Genomic DNA, 17,551 nt, shown 5'->3' with positions numbered 1-17,551 from the left:
ATATAATTGTAACCATAACACAATGTTACATTAGTTTCATGTGTACAACACAGTGATCCAATACCTCTGTATGTTATGCTATGCTCACTGCAAGTGTAGCTACCCTCTGTCACCACACAACGCTATTACAGTATCACTGACTACACTCCCTAACTGTACTTTTTATTCCCGTGACTTATACATTCCATAACTGGACGCCTGTACCTCCCACTCCCCTTCACCCAATTTGCCTGTCCCACCAACCCCCTCCCTCTGGCAATCATCAGTTTGTTGTCTGTATTTATAGACCTGATTCTGCTTCTTATCTTTATTCATTTCCTTAACATAATTTTTACAATGGATAGTTGGCAGATAAGCTGCCAAGTCATACAGATTTTTCCTCTAAGATCTCTCTCAATTTCTCCCCTCTTTTCCATTTCTATTGTCACTATTCTTGTTCAGACCAAGTTACTACACCCTGAACTGCTACAGCTTCATAATTGATCTTCCTAACTCTCCTCCCTCCAGCTTCACCTAACTAAATTAATCTCCTAAAGTGCAGTTGTATTTTAATTACATCTCAAAAATCTTCCTAACTTCTCATTTCCTGCTAAATTAAAATGAACTCTCATCCTAATATTCAAAACTCTTACAATGTTAGGTCTAATTCTAACTTTCCACTTATTCTAGCTTCAAACTTCAATATACCTCATATCATTAATTTAATGCAGATTATAGGGGCCAGCCCTAGAGATTCAGATTCAGTATATTTGCAGTGGGACCCAGAAATTTGTATTTTTTGACAAGCTTTTGATGAGTCTTTCTTGTCTTCCTAAAAAAAAATTTTATACATTGAAAGTTTATTTATTTATATTTGAGAGTGAGTGTATGCACACACACAAGCAGGGGAGAGGCAGAGAGAAAGGGACAGAATCCGAAGCAGGCTCCGTGTTGTCAGTGGGGAGCCCAACAGGAGGCTGGACATCACAAACCATGAGCTGAAATCAAGGGTCAGAAGCTCAACCGAGTCACCCAGAGGCCCCCAAGCTGCTGATGCTTCTAACGCAGATAGACTTCAGACTAGTTTTTGAGACATACCATTCTAGCTCCTCCCTATGACTCTAGGTACTACCCCACTCATCACCCAACAAATCTGCCTTGAGCATGTCTAGAATGCTTTTCACTCCAAACTCACTTCATTCAAACCACATCTCAAATGCAACTTTCTCCAGGAAACCTTTCTTGATCTCCCAAATAAGACACAGCAATTCTATCTTTGGAGTTAGATATGTTTGCATACCTCTTAAGACATTTAGTTTGCTTTGCTTTGTAATTTATTTTATTCCCCTACTAAACGTAAGCCACTTAACATGTATTATCTGTAACTCCCTCCACATACCAGGCACTGAGAAATATTTGACTGAATGCTGTGTAGCTCCAGAATGCTTCACACAGTATGCCTCCTGGGTGCTACTATCAGAAAGAGAAACTTGGGGCGTCTGGGTGGCTCAGGTGGTTAAGCATCCGACTCTTGGTTTCAGCTCACACCATGATCTCATGGTTCCCTGAGTATGAGACCCATGTCAGGCTCTGTGCTGAGAGTGTGGAGCCTGCTTGGGATTCTCCCTGTCTCTCTCTCTCTGCCCCTCTCCCATTCATGCTGCCTTTGTCTCTCTCTAAATCAATTAATTAGAAAGAAAGAAAGAAAGAAAGAAAGAAAGAAAGAAAGAAAGAAAGAAAGAAAGAAAGAAAGAAAGAAAGAAAAATAGAACCTTGAACCAGATGGATCGAAGTCTGACTCAGCAAGCAATTTCGAACATTCTTTCAAGTGAAGAGGAGGACTAAAAGTTTTTGATCTACTTTAAAAAGAAGAAAGCATGTTCCCGGGCTTCTGTCCTTCTTTTTATAATATCCACTAACTAAGATAGAAGAAATGTAGGTTTATTTTCAAAATAATTCTGATCCTCATTGGGCTAAAAAGAGAAATGTGACTTGAGATCCAATAAAGATATTTAAATGATGACAGTTCACAAAGCTAAGGAATAAGTCATTATATTTGATTTTCATGATAGATAAGGTTGTAAAAATGTATTTAGGGTTGTAAGCAAACATGATACACAGTTAATCTCCATTTTAACTAAGGATTTTATATTGTTTGGAGATGTGAAATTATCACCTCTAAAGAAATATAGTCAACTGACTTTCAGCTCAGAATACTTAAAAGAGACTGCCTGAATTTACATATTTAGTTAATATTACTTGAGAATTTTAACTATTAAAGAGAGTCTTTATTTTTATTTTTTTTTAATGTTTATTTATTTTTGAGAGAGAGAGGGAGAGAGAGACTGTGAGCAGAGAAGGGGCAGAGACAGAGGGAGACAGAATCCAAAGTAGGCATGATGCTGTCAGTGCAGATCCTGACATGGGGCTTGAACTCACAAACTGTAAGATCATGACCTGAGCCCAAGTTGGACGCTTAACTGACTGAGCCACCCAGGTGCCCCAGAGTCTTTGGTTTAAGTACTTATTGGTTTTCCTGATTATGTCTATTTAGTAAAAAGGGACACATAGTATGTGAACATTATCTGTTTCCTTTAAGAACCTTTAAGAACTAATGTGAGGTTAGTCCCTTATTCAGTGTCAGAGATGTCCTCCAAGGCCATCAAAAGAATAATTCCCTTTTCTCTTCCAGAACCCAGAAGAGAAGGCCATACTAGAAAATGTTATTTCTTTGCAGCAGTGGATCTTAACCAGAAGCTTTTAAAAGTACAGATGCCTAGGGGCGCCTGGGTGGCTCAGTTAGTTGAGTGTCTGACTTCAGCTCAGGTCATGGTCTCACAGTCTGTGAGTTCCAGCCCCACATCAGGCTCTGTGCTGACAACTCAGAGCCTGGAGCCTGCTTCCGATTCTGTCTCTCCCTCTCTCTATGCCCCTCCCCCAGCTCATGCTCTCTCTCTTTGTCAAAAATAAACATTAAAAAAAAAATTTAAAGTACAGATGCCTTAATTAGATGCCAAATCAAAATTAGCCAGAGAACAATAAGAATGAGATGGAACTAGCTTCGCAAATATTACAACACTATTAAGAAGCTTCAGTAACTAAAACACAGAGTTATTAGCAAATGAATAAACAGACTAATAGAACAGAACTTAAAGTCCAGAGGCTTTAGAACGATAAAGCATCTCAAATTAAGGGGTATTTTCAGGAAAAACGTGGGGAAAAAAAGTTAGATCCATACCTCATACCCCACACCAGGATAAGTTCTAAATGGATTAGAGATTCAAATACAAAAATCAAAACCCCATAAATATTAGAAGAAAAATGGAAGAATTCTTTTATAATTAGACTGAGAAAAGCCTTTTTTTAAAATGTTTTATTTATTTTTGAGAGAAAGGGAGACAGAGTACAAGCAGGGGAGGGGCAGAGAGAGAGGGAGACAGAATCCATGAAGCAGGTTCCAGGCTCTGAGATGTCAGCACAGAGCCTGACAAGGAGCCCAAACCTGTGAATCATGAGATCATGACCTGAGCTGAAATTGGACGCTTAACCGACTGAGCCACCCAGGCACCCCAAGAAAAGCCTTTCTAATTAAAAACGTAAAAGCTTTCAAATTTGATTATATACAAGTAAAAAATTCTGCATAACAAAAAGCATATCATACATAAACAACTAGGAAAAAAATTATAATTCATATCAAAAAGGGCTAATTTCTATAACATGTAAGGAGTATCTAGAAATTGACAAAAGACAGAGAAGAAAACAAGTTAAAGATATGAATTGACAGTTCACAGAAATGATGCTTAGCTCCATTCAGAGTAAGAAAATATAAATTAAAACTACAATGAGATAAATATAAATTAAAACTCCTTTTACCTATCAGATTGTTTACCTATCAACTATTTACCTATCAGAGTGGTAAGTATTCAATTGATAGATATATTGCCTTGATCTAACTAAAGGGAAATAAGTTCTATCAGATATTGCTGATGAGAGTATAAACTGGTATAATCCCAAAGAGGATAATTTGGCATATTCAAATTACAAACAAATGTGTATTTTTTCTGACTCAAAACTTATTCTTGGGGCACCTGGCTGGCTCAGTTGGTAGAGCATACAACTCTTGATCTCAGGGTCATGAGTTCAAGCACACATTGGGTGTAAAGTTATCTTTAAAAAAAATTCTAGGGACACCTGGGTGACTCAGTTTGTTAAGCATCTGACTTCGGCTCAGGTCATGGATCTCAGTTCATGGGTTCAAGCCCCACATCAGGCTCCATTGAAGTGCGGAGCCTGCTTGGGATTCTCTCTCTCTGCCTCTCCTGCGCTTGCTCTCTTTTTCTTTCTCAGATAAATAAACTTTAAAAACAAAACAAAAAAATTCTACTTCTAGAAATATAATCTACAAGTATACATGCATATATGCAAAATTATGTAAGCACAAGATCATGTATTGTATTTTTAATAGAAGCTTGAAAAATCAGAGCGTCCGTTACTAAGGACCAAATAAATTAATTATGGTACATCTATTCAATAGAATTCTATGCAAATACTTTTTAAAATGCAGAAACTCTTTATGTATCAATATAGAAAGATTACCAAGACGTTCTTAAAAAAAAACAAACAACTGTGTAGAACAATATGAGTAATATACTAACATCTCTACAAGGAGGAGGAAAATAATATAAATTCAGATTGGATTGTAAAAAAAAAAAAAAGATCTCAGTCAGGAAGGATAACTGACAGCTAATATAATAACAGAAACTAATAAAACTGGTTGGGAGGTGTGTGGGAACTAAAAGGACGGAGAACAGAATGGGAAGAAGACTTTTCACTGTACACCTTTTTATATTTCTGATTTAAAAAAATACTTTTTGGGGCACCTGGGTAGCTCTGTGAGTTGAAATTCTGACTCTTGATTTTGGCTCAGGTCATGATCCCAGGGTCGTGGGATAGAGCCCCATGTTGGGCTCCACACTGAACATGGAGCCTGCTTAAGATTCTCTCTACCCCCACCTCTCTCTCTTCCCTCTCCTCCACTAACACTCTCTCTCTCAAAATAATAATAAAATAGTAAAAGACTAATAAAAAACGTTTTTATTCAAAGTAGTCTTTAAAATAAAAAAATAAAAATGTAGATAATTAGGCTCCAGTCTCAGGGAAACTGATCTCTTGCACGTCTGGAGCAAGCCCAGGCCTATATTCTATTTTTTTCTTAAAAAAAAATTTTTTTTTAATGTTTATTTATTTCTGAGACAGAGAGAGACAGAGCATGAGTGTGGGAGGGGCAGAGAGAGAGAGAGAGAGAGAGAGAGAGGGAAACACAGAATCCGAAGCAGGCTCCAGGCTCCGAGCTGTCAGCACAGAGCCCAACGCGGGGCTCGAACTCACAGACCGTGAGATCAACACCTGAGCCGAAGTCGGACGCTCAAACAACTTAGCCACCCAGGCACCCCAACCTATATTCTGTTTTTAAGAGCTGAGAGCCACTGCTATAGAATTTCTTAGGTGAATCATAATGGCTTCCTGTCTCTTTTCATGGCATTGATAAATACTGTTTCTAGTCTTTGTTTTATGTTTTATTTTAAACAGAATTTTGGTGAAGAGTACGTTAATAATCCTTAGGATATCTGGAGGCTAAAAGAATGAGTAGACACACCAAGAAAACATTGCAATGAAGGTGACTACGTTTCCAAAATGGGTCTGTCTTGTCTGTCATCACAACAAGCAACCTGCACTTCTCTAAATAATGCATTTAGCATAAAAACATTTTATTCAAAGCTATCTGAGCTTCATGGTTGTTGATTAAGTCATTATTTTGATGTGCCTACAAGGCTAGGCAAATCATAGGTACTAATTTGTGGTTTTAAAATCATAGCTAGACTCTTCATTACCAAAGAGTCAGGATCAATAAAAAGGGGGTTGGGGGATTGTAAAAATCTAAAGACCTACTACAGAGAATTCTATAGTCAACAGTTTACGTAGAATCATGAGGTAAATAATCTTATAAAACATCCACACTCAGGACTCAGTAAGGTGGTATTTTACTCATTTTCTGAGGTAGGAGCAGGGAAAGAAAGATATGTGAAATATATCTGCCCTAATTCTTATCAGCCATCTCAGGGTCATGACATGAATCTTAGATACATTATTTAGAAAATCATTAATACAAACAACAAAAGCCGATAGGTTGCTTATGATCTATAAGAAATATTATCTGGGCTCTTTTCCATAACTATTTACAGAATTTTCATTCTTACTATACCCCACCATTTTACTATGATCATAAATGGAAAGCAAATTATGCAGGAAATATGGCCTCAACAAGAGAGATCATTCTAAGCTGGAAGGGAAGAGAACTAACACTTACTGGACAACCACTGTGTGCCAGGCACTATACCTTGCATTCTTGTATTTAATTCCTTATTTGATCCCCACAAAAATCCAATGAGGAATACATTTTGAATCCCAAACTGAACCTAAGACAGGTTACTATGTTAAGCATTGGGTTAGACATTTTACACCTGAACAGATTTGAGAGCTAAAGGAACCTGTTCCAGGTCACACATCTGTTAAATAATGAAAAGATTAGAACTCAGACAATCTGACTCCAGAGACCATACTCTCAACTATACTTTTCCGCCTCTCTAAAATTCAAAGGAGGGGTGCCTGGGTGGCTACGTCAGTTGAATGTCTTGATTTTGGCTTGGGTTGCGATCCCAGGGTTGTGGGATGGAGCCCCCCGCGTCAGGCTCCACATCGAGTGTGGAGACTGCTTGGGAATGTCTCTCTCCCCCTCTGCCCTTCTCCCCAGCTCGTGCTCTCACTCTCTAACATAAAATTAAAAAATAAACAAACAAACAAACAAATAAATAAAATTCAAAAAACAACCACAAGTGAAGTATTAATTTTATCCATGGCTGTGAAAAAATAAGGCCATTTTAATTCTACATAAAGTTTTGAAGAGACTATTAGTTGAGTGATTCCTAGTAATGTTTGTTCTTTTCTCAAAAGTAATTCATACTTTTACACATATTCAGCTGCATTAGGTAATTAAAGATTAACATTAAGTAGTAAAGATTAACTCTCTTGACAGTATTACCACCTAATATTCGTTTCATGCTTTTTAAGTTTACTAAAACGTTTACACATACATTATTTTAACTGATATAGGCATCAAGAGTTTCCCATCTTTACTCTTACAAAGTAAAGCCAAAAGCCTGGCATCTACCTAAGATCCCTCATAGCTCTGCCTTTCTAGCTTAATTTACTACCAATCACACTCACAAAAGGTTATGTTTCAGCTATGCTACTCTTTGAAGATTCTACTTCTGTTCATGCCACTGTACATGCAATTCTCTTTGTCTGGAATGGTCTTCCCAATTATCCATCCAGTAAATTCCTACAGCTCTTTCAAGAGCTGGTTCAAGTATTTTCCCCATGAAACCTTCTGCTCACTGAATTAGTCACTCCCTCATTTAGGACCACCAAATCCTTTTTTACACACCTCTAGCATAAGATTTACCATAACTATTCATGTGTTTCTTTTTCTAACAGATTGAGCTTTTTGTACAGACTATGTCTTCTCTATTTTTGTATCCCTAGTGCCTTATGAAATGAGTAAAAGAATGAATTATAAAGAATATTAAATTGAGAATTAGAAGATATAAGTGCAAGTCTCATATTAAAATGCAAAGTTTACACCTCAGTTTTTTCAGCCATAAAATAAGCAATTTTCAATTCAATTCTACATTTACTGCAACGGTTATGCTTTCTCATCAGTTTAACAGATGGAAATATTCTGAGAGCTCTTTAGAATGGTACAAAAAATCCAAATAATTGTTTTTACCTCCTCCATCATGACATCCTGTGTGGCTGAGATTTCTCCTTTGGTTGCTCCACTGTGTACCAGGTTCCGTAGTCGTATACAGAATTCCCTCATCTATGACAGAAACTTATTCAGTACTCCAAATCGTTACCCAACTTCAACTGTGAATGAGCCTAGCAGATCACTGCTAGTTCTTTTAAAGTGTAAATCGGCCAAGCCCCAGAGCAAAGTTCATAACACATATATTTTTCCCCAACCGGTCCACTTAAAAGACATAGCCAAAAACACTATCCCTAAAGGGTAAAAAAAACATTGATTATTCCCAAAGAATTCTAGGTGCAACCGTTCCTGCTATGCAACTGATGGTACTCTCTGTGACAGTATGTGCCTGGATGAGGAACACATCTGATTCCATAGCACCTATCACCCTTAGGAAAAGCAGGAGACTTAAGATGATTATGCTACTCAGTCACTTCAGTAGATTTTTATTTAGAATTTTACAGATTATTCACTTCTCTTTCTCTGCCAAACTATCATAACAATGGCTATGCCAACCACCCGATAGTTTTCATTTTTGTTGTTTTCAATTTTGAAAGTACCTAAGACAGAGGTGAGTCTTAAATCTAATCAGTGCTAAAGAGGATCTTGCTCTCCCCTAAAAGGAAATTCAATGATATACTATTAAGGATCTTTTAGCCTGTGGATAAGAATCCTCAGTTTCCTGGGTGGAAAATAACCTACTTCTAATATTGGGGAAACACATCTATATTTTAAAACATCATCTTTCTCCCAGGGGTGACAAATCCAATTTCGGCCTCGTAGATCAAGAGAACAGATTCTTGTGACTCCCAGTTGTCAAAAAATGATGTCTGGTAGAGTAGCATCCCTGTAAGATTTATAACCATCCTTGGGGGGGGGGGGGGCGCCTCGCTGGCTTGGTCAGCAGAGCATGCGACTCTTGATCTCAGGGTTGTGAGTTTACTCAAACGTATATGTATGTGTATGTGTAGGTATATATGTATATATATAACCCACCTTGGGAAAATGGGTTATGTAAAGAAAATGATTCATTAAGATAACTCATGCAATAAAAAGCAGTTCAATGACTACATAAAATCTTTAGTGAGTAAATACACTGATGTGATTTGGGGATGCCTCAGAACTCCACATACTCTTTAAGAAAAGTCTCACAAATACTTCTTTTTTGTCCCAGCCCACCTCCAATAGAACCCAGTGGACTTACAGCCCATATTAAGCATGGATTTTCTTTCCTCAGTACCCATGAGATAACATTTAAATCAATGGAAATAAAAGTAGAAGGTTTTTAAAAAGAAAAAAATAAATAAAACAAAACATTCTAAACTCAATTATTTTTAAGTTAACATGTAGCTACGTTGCCTTTGACAGACACAGAGTAGCTCCTTGTACACAAACTGTGTACACTGAAATGCCCAGGAATCGCCCTGGAAAATTAGTTAAGAGCTTTAAGGTATGTGCACTAAATTCAATCCCACCCTGCTCCATATGTTGCACCTTGTGATTCAGAATGTCATTCATCCTTCTGGTTGCCTCTGTTGTATAAGATTCAGGGAAGCACTTCTTAGGGACAACACCATATTTTTCTAAAAGAAAACAAATTTTGGTGTTCAGTAAGGTAAAAGCATACTCCAGCATTAGAAACCTTGGCAAAAATAACCACTGCTTTAAAGAATAGGCCATATTTTGCCATTCTAAATCAGAAAACTTAATTTTATACTTCATATTAATAAACAGGACATTAAATCTGCATATTTATCCATATATCTGAGACTGAATTCTGTTCTTTTTACCTATACTTTGTAAAACACTCAGCATGATGAGGTTTTCCCAAAAGACAACTTTTTGAACGAGAATACTTTCTAAATTTTTTTTTTTTAACGTTTATTTATTTTTGAGACACAGAGAGACAGAGCATGAATGGGGGAGGGTCAGAGAGAGAGGGAAACACTGAATCCGAAACAGGCTCCAGGCTCCGAGCGGTCAGCACAGAGCCCGTCACGGGGCTCGAACTCACGAACCGCGAGATCATTACCTGAGCTGAATTCGGACGCTTAACCGACTGAGCCACCCAGGCGCCCCGAACGAGAATACTTTCAAACAGTTGCAGTTTCAAAGTTTTATGATCACATCAATGGACAAGAGATAAACTTTTTCATAGAAAGTCAGTTCTACTTAATACAACCATTCCATCTCCAACCAGCTCTTCACAGTACCTACCTCCTTACCTCTCATTTAAGAAAAGTACTTAATAGGTGAGAGTGTAAGATAAAGGTTCTTAAGCTAACTGTATACCCTTCTGGGAGACTAATTCTACTCTGTACATAACCACCAAAGAAATGGCCCACGCCCAACTACAGAGCCTTGCTTGATCATACGGACTTTCAGTTCCATTAGAGAAATGCTCTTACCAACAATATTGACAAGCATATCCCACTGTCCACCATCATTTGCGGGATTCATAAGCAAATACTGCACCAGCCTACCATCCTCAGGCTCTTTTTTCTGGGCTGTGTCCACAAAAGCATTTAAGAAGAAATAACAACGTTCAACCTGGAGTAAAAGAAGTTAAATAAAATTAAAGGAAAAGAGAGCTAATACTTTTATTGACATTATCAACACAACAGGATTTTTGGACCTAACACCATAATAGGTATTTTTAAACTAAAGTTGGTAATTAAGTATCAGTATCTGGCTTCATATTTAAAGTTTCTTCATATATTTCTGTAGATACGTTCAATAGTTTATCCAAAATAATGCACTATTCTATTTAGATACAAAATCTGAAACAAAGTCTTAATCAATAAACATCTAATGGATGCTTATATAACATACACTTTAAAAATTAAAAAATGAAATGAAATTTTTATTTACTGTTTTTCTAACAAGTATTACCTGGATGGGAAATTAGGCCGTAGAAAGACCAAAGAACCTAAATAAAGATGCTCAAAGGGGAAATTATTAAAAACAAAATAAAAAATTTTAAATAAGCTAAGAAAGAAACAAGGAAGCATCAGGGTGAGTCAGTAGACTTATTATTTCATTGCAAAGAGTAGCCACCTACCAACCAAAAGCAGTTCTGTGTTTGAAGAGAGTCAACCTTTGATACTTTGGAAATCAGAATAAATGGTGTCCCATCTATAACGGAAGGCAGACTATAACTGGAAAAGCAAGAAATGAAGAGATAGTCCCTACCAACGTTGATACTGAAAAAAAAAGCCTTGCAAGATCAATCCCATACCTTGTCCCAGAAAAAGAGATAAGATTGACTAAACTCAAATTCTTCAATATTTAATTTTTTCATGAATGGAAGTCTCATAACATTCAGACAAGAAAAGATCCAGCATCGCCCTGTAACAAGAAAGCAAACCAAGAAATTAGAATGAGTGTTCACATAGATTACATTGTTCTATCCCTGTTTCCTAAAACTGAATGCATGACAAGATCTTCGACAATTTAAAACTAAATCAGAAAGAACAGAAAGATTAAAACAAGGGGCGCCTGGCTGGCTCGGTTGGAAGAGTATGTGACTCTTGATCTTAGGGTTGTGAGTTCAAACCCCACATTGGGTGTAGAGTTTACTTAAATAAATAAACTTAAAAAAAAAACACACAAGAAAGGTCGGAATTAGTATTTGAAATATATACGCAAAGGCTTAAAGTCCTTAACATATGAAAAAAACTCTTTACATATCATTTAAAGAACCCAATACAAATCGCCTAAGAAAATCACATTAGAAAAAGAAAATACTGCTAGAGAGATGTGAGCAGAGATCATGAATAGATAGATAACTTAATGGCCGAAAAAGATATAAATGGCAAAGAAACATTTTTTGAAGTTTATCATAAGATACCTGTTAAGTTGGGATACATTATTTTTTAATTAATAATGCCCAATATTGAGAAGGATTTGGGAAACAGCATTATTGTACACTCTGGATATAGACCCAAAAAGGCACAAAATATCTGAAAGCAAATTGGCAATATATGGCAAAAATTTTAAAAAGTCCCTACCTTTTTTTAATGTTTTATTTATTTTTGTGAGAGAGAAAGAGAGAGCAAGTGCGAGAGAGGGTGTGTGTGTGGACACGAGTGAGCAGGGGGCAGAGAGAGAATGAGACAGAGAATCCAAAGCTCTACCAGGCTACACACTGTCAGTGTGGAGCTCGAACCCACGAACCATGAGATCATGACCTGGGCCGAAGTCAGATGCTCAACCAACTGAGCCACCTGGGTGCCGCATAAAGTCCCTACCCTTTAATCTGGAACACGTAGTGTATGCTTCAATATAAGGTGACCCTAACATAAGTCAATCCCCATTCTCCCAAATTAAAAAAAGGTTGTTGGGACACCTGACTGGCTCAGTTGGTAGAGCATGCAACTCTTGATCTCAGAGTTGTGAGTTTAAGCCCCACGTCGGGTATAGAGATTACTTAAAATCTTCAGGAAAAAAAGAAACAGTTGTTTGGCTAACTGGATCATACAGACACTGGAAAATATAGACGAAATAGTAACTGTCCACCTATAATATTTAATTTAGTAATTTAAATATATACAGATATTTAATAAATTGACGTAGAAACATTGTTTCTTCCACTTTCACATATGTCATTTTCACATTGATTCATATCTTCACTTGCATTTTGGTATCAGTGCTTTTGCCATCATTAGATGTACTCTTTCAATGGAACACTTCATCTTTCTTCCATCTAGCATGTTTGAGTCACAGCGATGTTTTAAATCTATCCTTCATGCTATCCCTGAAAACCGTATGCCAGCATCAATTATATAATCACATTTCTCATTTGTTCAGTAAGTAGATAATCACAAACTTTACAATGTCACCATTTCCTTAATGATTTAAGTGATCTTTAAAAGATCTATTTACAATGATATCCAACATTTCCATGTGAGGTCACATCCTAGGAATATATTATGTTCAAATTTTTCGCATTTTTAAAAAACTGATTCAATCAAATGATCTCTACACGCATCCCAAACTAACACAGATTGAGGCCATTTCAGAGTTAAGTGCTTACCAAATTGTATTTTACTTCAAAATAAATTAACCACAAGTGTTCATTATGAGGATCTCTGTAAGGCCTCAAATATAAGGTAACTCTCTTTACTAAAGGAAAATTCAGGGGGAAAAATCCCTGACCTTTATTTGGCATAACTTTTTTTTTTTTTTTAAGAGAGAGAGAGAGCTTGCGAGTGAGTGCACACAAGAGGGGGAGGGGGCAGAGGGAGAGAGACAGAATGTTAAGAAGGCTCCATACGCAGGGTAGAGCCGGATGCAGGGCTCAATCCCACAACCCTGGCATCATGACCTGAGCTGAAATCCAGAGTTGGACGGATACTCGCAGTGCCTGGGTGGCTCAGTTAAGCATCTGACTTCAGTTTAGGTCATGATCTCACGGTTAATGAGTTCAAGCCCCACATTGGGCTTTGCGCTGACAGCTCAGAGGCTGGAACCTGCTTCAGATTCAGATTGTCTTTCTCGCTCTCTGCCCCTCCCCCACTCACTCATTTTCTCTCTCTCTCTCTCTCATAAATAAATAAACATTAAAAAAAATTAAAGAAAAAAAAAGAGATGGACGGTTAACTGACTGAACCACCCAGGCACTCCTGGGCGTAATCTTTTTACTGCTATAAACGCATGTTCCCACTATATTGGTAAATGAAAAAGGTAGATGGGTTACCTAACAATATGTAAAGTATCCACCTATATTAAACACACACACACACATATACACACACACAGAATAAAGACCTGACTTTAAAAATATGTACCTGTTGGTATTTTGCAAATATTCTACATTGAAGAACAATAACTTTGTAACAAGAAAAAACAATTAAAAATAAATGACGATAGGGGCACCTGGGTGGCTCAGTTGGTTGGGTGTCTGACTCTTGATTTTAGCTCAGGTAATGATCTCACAGTCTGTGAGATTGAGCCCTGAGTCTGAGTTTGTGCTGACAGCACAGAGCCTGCCTGGGATTCTCTCTCTGTCCCTCCCCTGCTCACTCATGCTCTCACTAATAAACATTTTTTTAAAAAAAGAAAAAAAATAAGCAACTATAGTATTTTTCAAAAACCACTAATTACTTAGCTCATTTTTACCTTGGGTCTGTCTGTATGTCACCCCTCTCATATATACTGTATTACTTCCCAGTAAAAAAAACCTGTATGTACTGTTAATGTGAAAACTACATAGCTCATATGCTATTTGTAACTCTTGTAAATAAAAGTGATACTACAAAATATAAGACTTGATCTAGGGGCGCCTGGGTGGCGCAGTCGGTTAAGCGTCCGACTTCAGCCAGGTCACGATCTCGCGGTCCGTGAGTTCGAGCCCCGCGTCAGGCTCTGGGCTGATGGCTCAGAGCCTGGAGCCTGTTTCCGATTCTGTGTCTCCCTCTCTCTCTGCCCCTCGCCCGTTCATGCTCTGTCTCTCTCTGTCCCAAAAATAAATAAACGTTGAAAAAAAAATTAAAAAAAAAAAAAGACTTGATCTATTCCAGAGGTACATTTCCAGGCTTTTCCCTAAGAGGTCACTGCAATCTAAACTGTGTAGGACCACTATGACATTACTAACTGGATCACTTGCATCCCAAGCACTTCTTACTATGGCAAAACATTAATTATGGCAAGGTCATGGCCTTAACATCTAAAAATCACGGAGTTATGATTTCCATACAAGAAAATATATCCATGTTAAACATACACTTTGAGTTCTAACTGGCTCTCACCAAGCACTGATCTGCTTTCTGTCAAAATACACTGTAAGTAGTTTTTATTTTTTATTTATTTTTTAAATGTTTATTTTTGAGAGAGAGGGAGACAGAGTGCAAAGGGGCAGAGAGAGAGGGAGACACAGAATCCAAAGCAGGCTCCAGGCTCTGAGCTATCAGCACAGTCTGACACGGGGCTCAAACTTGTGAACCGTGAGATCATGACCTGAGCCGAAGTCAGATGCTTAACTCACTGAGCCCCAGACGCCCGACTGAGACTAGTTTTTAAATGGATAGACTTTTAAAAGTCCTTTTAGTACAGTTCTGCCATAAGAATGTCCTCCTTATTTAGATTCCTGGTTAACCAATCTTTCACATTGCTGCTTTTCAAACAATCATGCTAGACAGCAAAACAAGAGCTCTTGACCAGTAAGGCAGGAGAACTGAGTATTTTTCTGTATTACAAACTGGTCTATTGGTGGAAATTAAGCCCATTAGCACATTTGCTCAAACTGTAACTTTTGGCCTATTTAAACGCTTGATGATATTTTGATACAATTACGTGTGTCTTTTCCACTCCATACATTTGTATATGGCCTTCAGGGCAAGAACATTTTGGAGAGTTTTCTAGAGCATGAACATTTTTGCATGGTCTGTTTCGTACTAAAAACATGTATCTCCAAGACACTGGGCCACAATCACATAACTTCAGGACAGAATACAGTGAATTACATTCAAACACATGACTTGTCACTTTAATGCTCAACGCCAAGTACACCATCAAGCCACAGAGGACCAAAGTAAGTCACAAGGTAATGTTCTTGGACCTGCCTTTCCCTGTGCCTGTTCCCTGGAAATTTACAAGTTCTTTCAATGCAAACTTCTTCTACTCAGTACCATTCTTAAGACCTCAAAATGGGGCACTGTCAGGAAGGTTAAGTAAAGTGTGCAAGGAGTTTTGAGACCTCACCTGAGCTCTTTTGGTTGGTGACTGGCTTGCCTTCCTGAGTCACAGCGTGCTGGAACACATGCTGAGCACCCTGTACAGTGGCCCTCTTCAGGCAGATGTCCAGCAGGTCATGGGTGGTCCCAACATTCTGGGCAAGTACGAACTGAGGGTCGGAGTTCAGTTTCTGAATCAGAGCAGCTACCTTCTCCGAATTCAGTCCTGTTGGAAGACCAAATGGTATTGATAGTATCAAAAGGGGGCTCAAGAGGGCTGATCCGGAGCTCCCACAGCTTGGCTCTAACTTCGGAAGACCAGCCGGAGGTGACCCTTGCGGCGGAGAGGCCCCTTACCGGCGACCTCCTCCAAGTGCTGTCTCCCTCCAAGAACGCTCCAGCCCGCCTAGAACGCTCCATTCCCGCCATCGCCCCCGGTCCCAGGCCCGGTTCTCTCCGCCGCCGGGCCTCTGGGGCCCAGCTGAACCCCCCCGAGAGGACCCCGGCAGGGCCTCGGCGGGAAAGAGCGGCGCCTCACCCGCGTTGTTCATGGTGGCCACACCGCCCGGCTGGGGAACGGTAGTTTTGGGGTTCTCAGGGGAACGCCGGGGTTACACTGTGGCTCGCTGCCTCAGCTGCCGGACCTGCCACTCACACACCGAACGCCAGAAAGAGGGAACCGGCCCGGTGGCGGAGGAGGGCTGAAGCCCAGAGAAACGGGGTCCGCGGAGGGACAAAACTCCCCCTCGCGTTGCTGAGTCAGCGCCGTCTGGGCAGGCCCCGCCCGGGGGAGGGACGACCGGGCGGGCTTCCGAAGAGCTCCATCCAGCTCGCACCCCCGCCCCACCTCCGCGCGGCCCGGGGTCGACCCACGCGGCGCCGGCGCCCTAGCGCGTCCGGCTCGCGCTTCCTAGCCCTCGGGGCGCCCCAGCCGTTCCGTGCTGGATCCGGAGCCCGAATACTCTGGCCTTGGGGAATGGACCCATTAAGCCTTCCCGGAAGCCTAAAGGGCGCTCGAGGCAGTAAGGCGGAGCTGAGGGGCCGCATCATTAAGCCCAGGGTTTAAGGGTGGGTGGGCTCGTGCAGACACACACACAAAATGTTCCCAAAGGCTCTACCCGGAGGCATCCTTAGCTGACCATTCACTGCGTTTTCGATGGCAACTTGTTGCTTGGATTCTAGTCAGGACCAAGTTCTTGCATTTGAGGGGAATTTGGAACCACGCTCTTTCCCACCCACTCAGAAGCTACTACCACGGTTCTACAAATAAGACATCTGCTCGTTCAAAGAAAACTATCCATTCTGGGCTTCATGGAGTCAGTGAGTGTTTCCTGCTTAGCCCAGCATGTACTGTGGGCTTAACTAAGGGGGATGACAGAGGTCAGTCTTATGCACCAACACTGTTTTGCCAGGCCCTCTACAAAACTGCAAATGAGCTGCCCCCCTCCTCTCTGCAGGCTTTCAAGATAACTCAGCGATTTTCCATGGTTTTGAGATTGTGATGCCCTTTAATATTGTTTTTCGCGCTATGAAATCTAAACCCACTGGGATGCGACCCACAGATGATAAAGCAAATACAAATATATCTGCCTTATCGCTGAAAATCCCGACTCTGCTACTCAGAACACTGAGAGTCTATTGTGGAACCTGGACTCTAGGAGCTATATTGAGAATCATCACTGGTTCTACAGAATTCTATTATCTGGAAAAATCCACACTCAGATACTAGTCATTTGAGAAAGCACAATCTCTTATGTCCCTACGGAGACCTAGCTAACATTTTGGGGATATGATATTAACTATCTCCAAAAGGGCCCATGGACTGTCCTGTTTTGAGATTCTTCTGATGGCTGAAGAAAGGGAACAGGTGGAAATTAGGCTGAAAGAAGTACTTTCACAAAATGATACCCAAGCATCTTGCCCAATTCAACTCAAAATTTTATTCATTGTCTACAAGGTACCAGGCACGAAGCAAGCTGCTGATGATATGGAGACCAATAAAGCTTCAACTTCCCCTTAAGAAACTCACAGTGTA

General features: G+C 39.6%; 1 protein-coding gene across 1 annotated transcript in view; it reads right to left on the bottom strand.

The window, feature by feature from the left end:
- Positions 1–16,193, bottom strand: part of BLMH (bleomycin hydrolase) — a 45,679-nt gene extending 29,486 nt beyond the window's left edge. The window contains exons 1-6 of the mRNA XM_027034603.2: positions 16,055–16,193; positions 15,545–15,742; positions 11,082–11,191; positions 10,252–10,393; positions 9,338–9,426; positions 7,826–7,918 (exon numbers count right to left, since the gene is read on the bottom strand). Of these exons, the coding sequence (XP_026890404.1) occupies positions 7,826–7,918; positions 9,338–9,426; positions 10,252–10,393; positions 11,082–11,191; positions 15,545–15,742; positions 16,055–16,067 (645 nt within the window). The 5' untranslated portion in view covers positions 16,068–16,193. The remainder of the gene's footprint in view (positions 1–7,825; positions 7,919–9,337; positions 9,427–10,251; positions 10,394–11,081; positions 11,192–15,544; positions 15,743–16,054) is intronic.
- Between the last annotated feature and the right edge of the window lie 1,358 nt (positions 16,194–17,551).

The sequence above is a fragment of the Acinonyx jubatus genome, chromosome E1 (genome assembly GCF_027475565.1).
Source record: "Acinonyx jubatus isolate Ajub_Pintada_27869175 chromosome E1, VMU_Ajub_asm_v1.0, whole genome shotgun sequence".
NCBI lineage: Eukaryota > Metazoa > Chordata > Mammalia > Carnivora > Felidae > Acinonyx > Acinonyx jubatus.
This window is presented reverse-complemented; position numbering and strand designations above follow the sequence as displayed.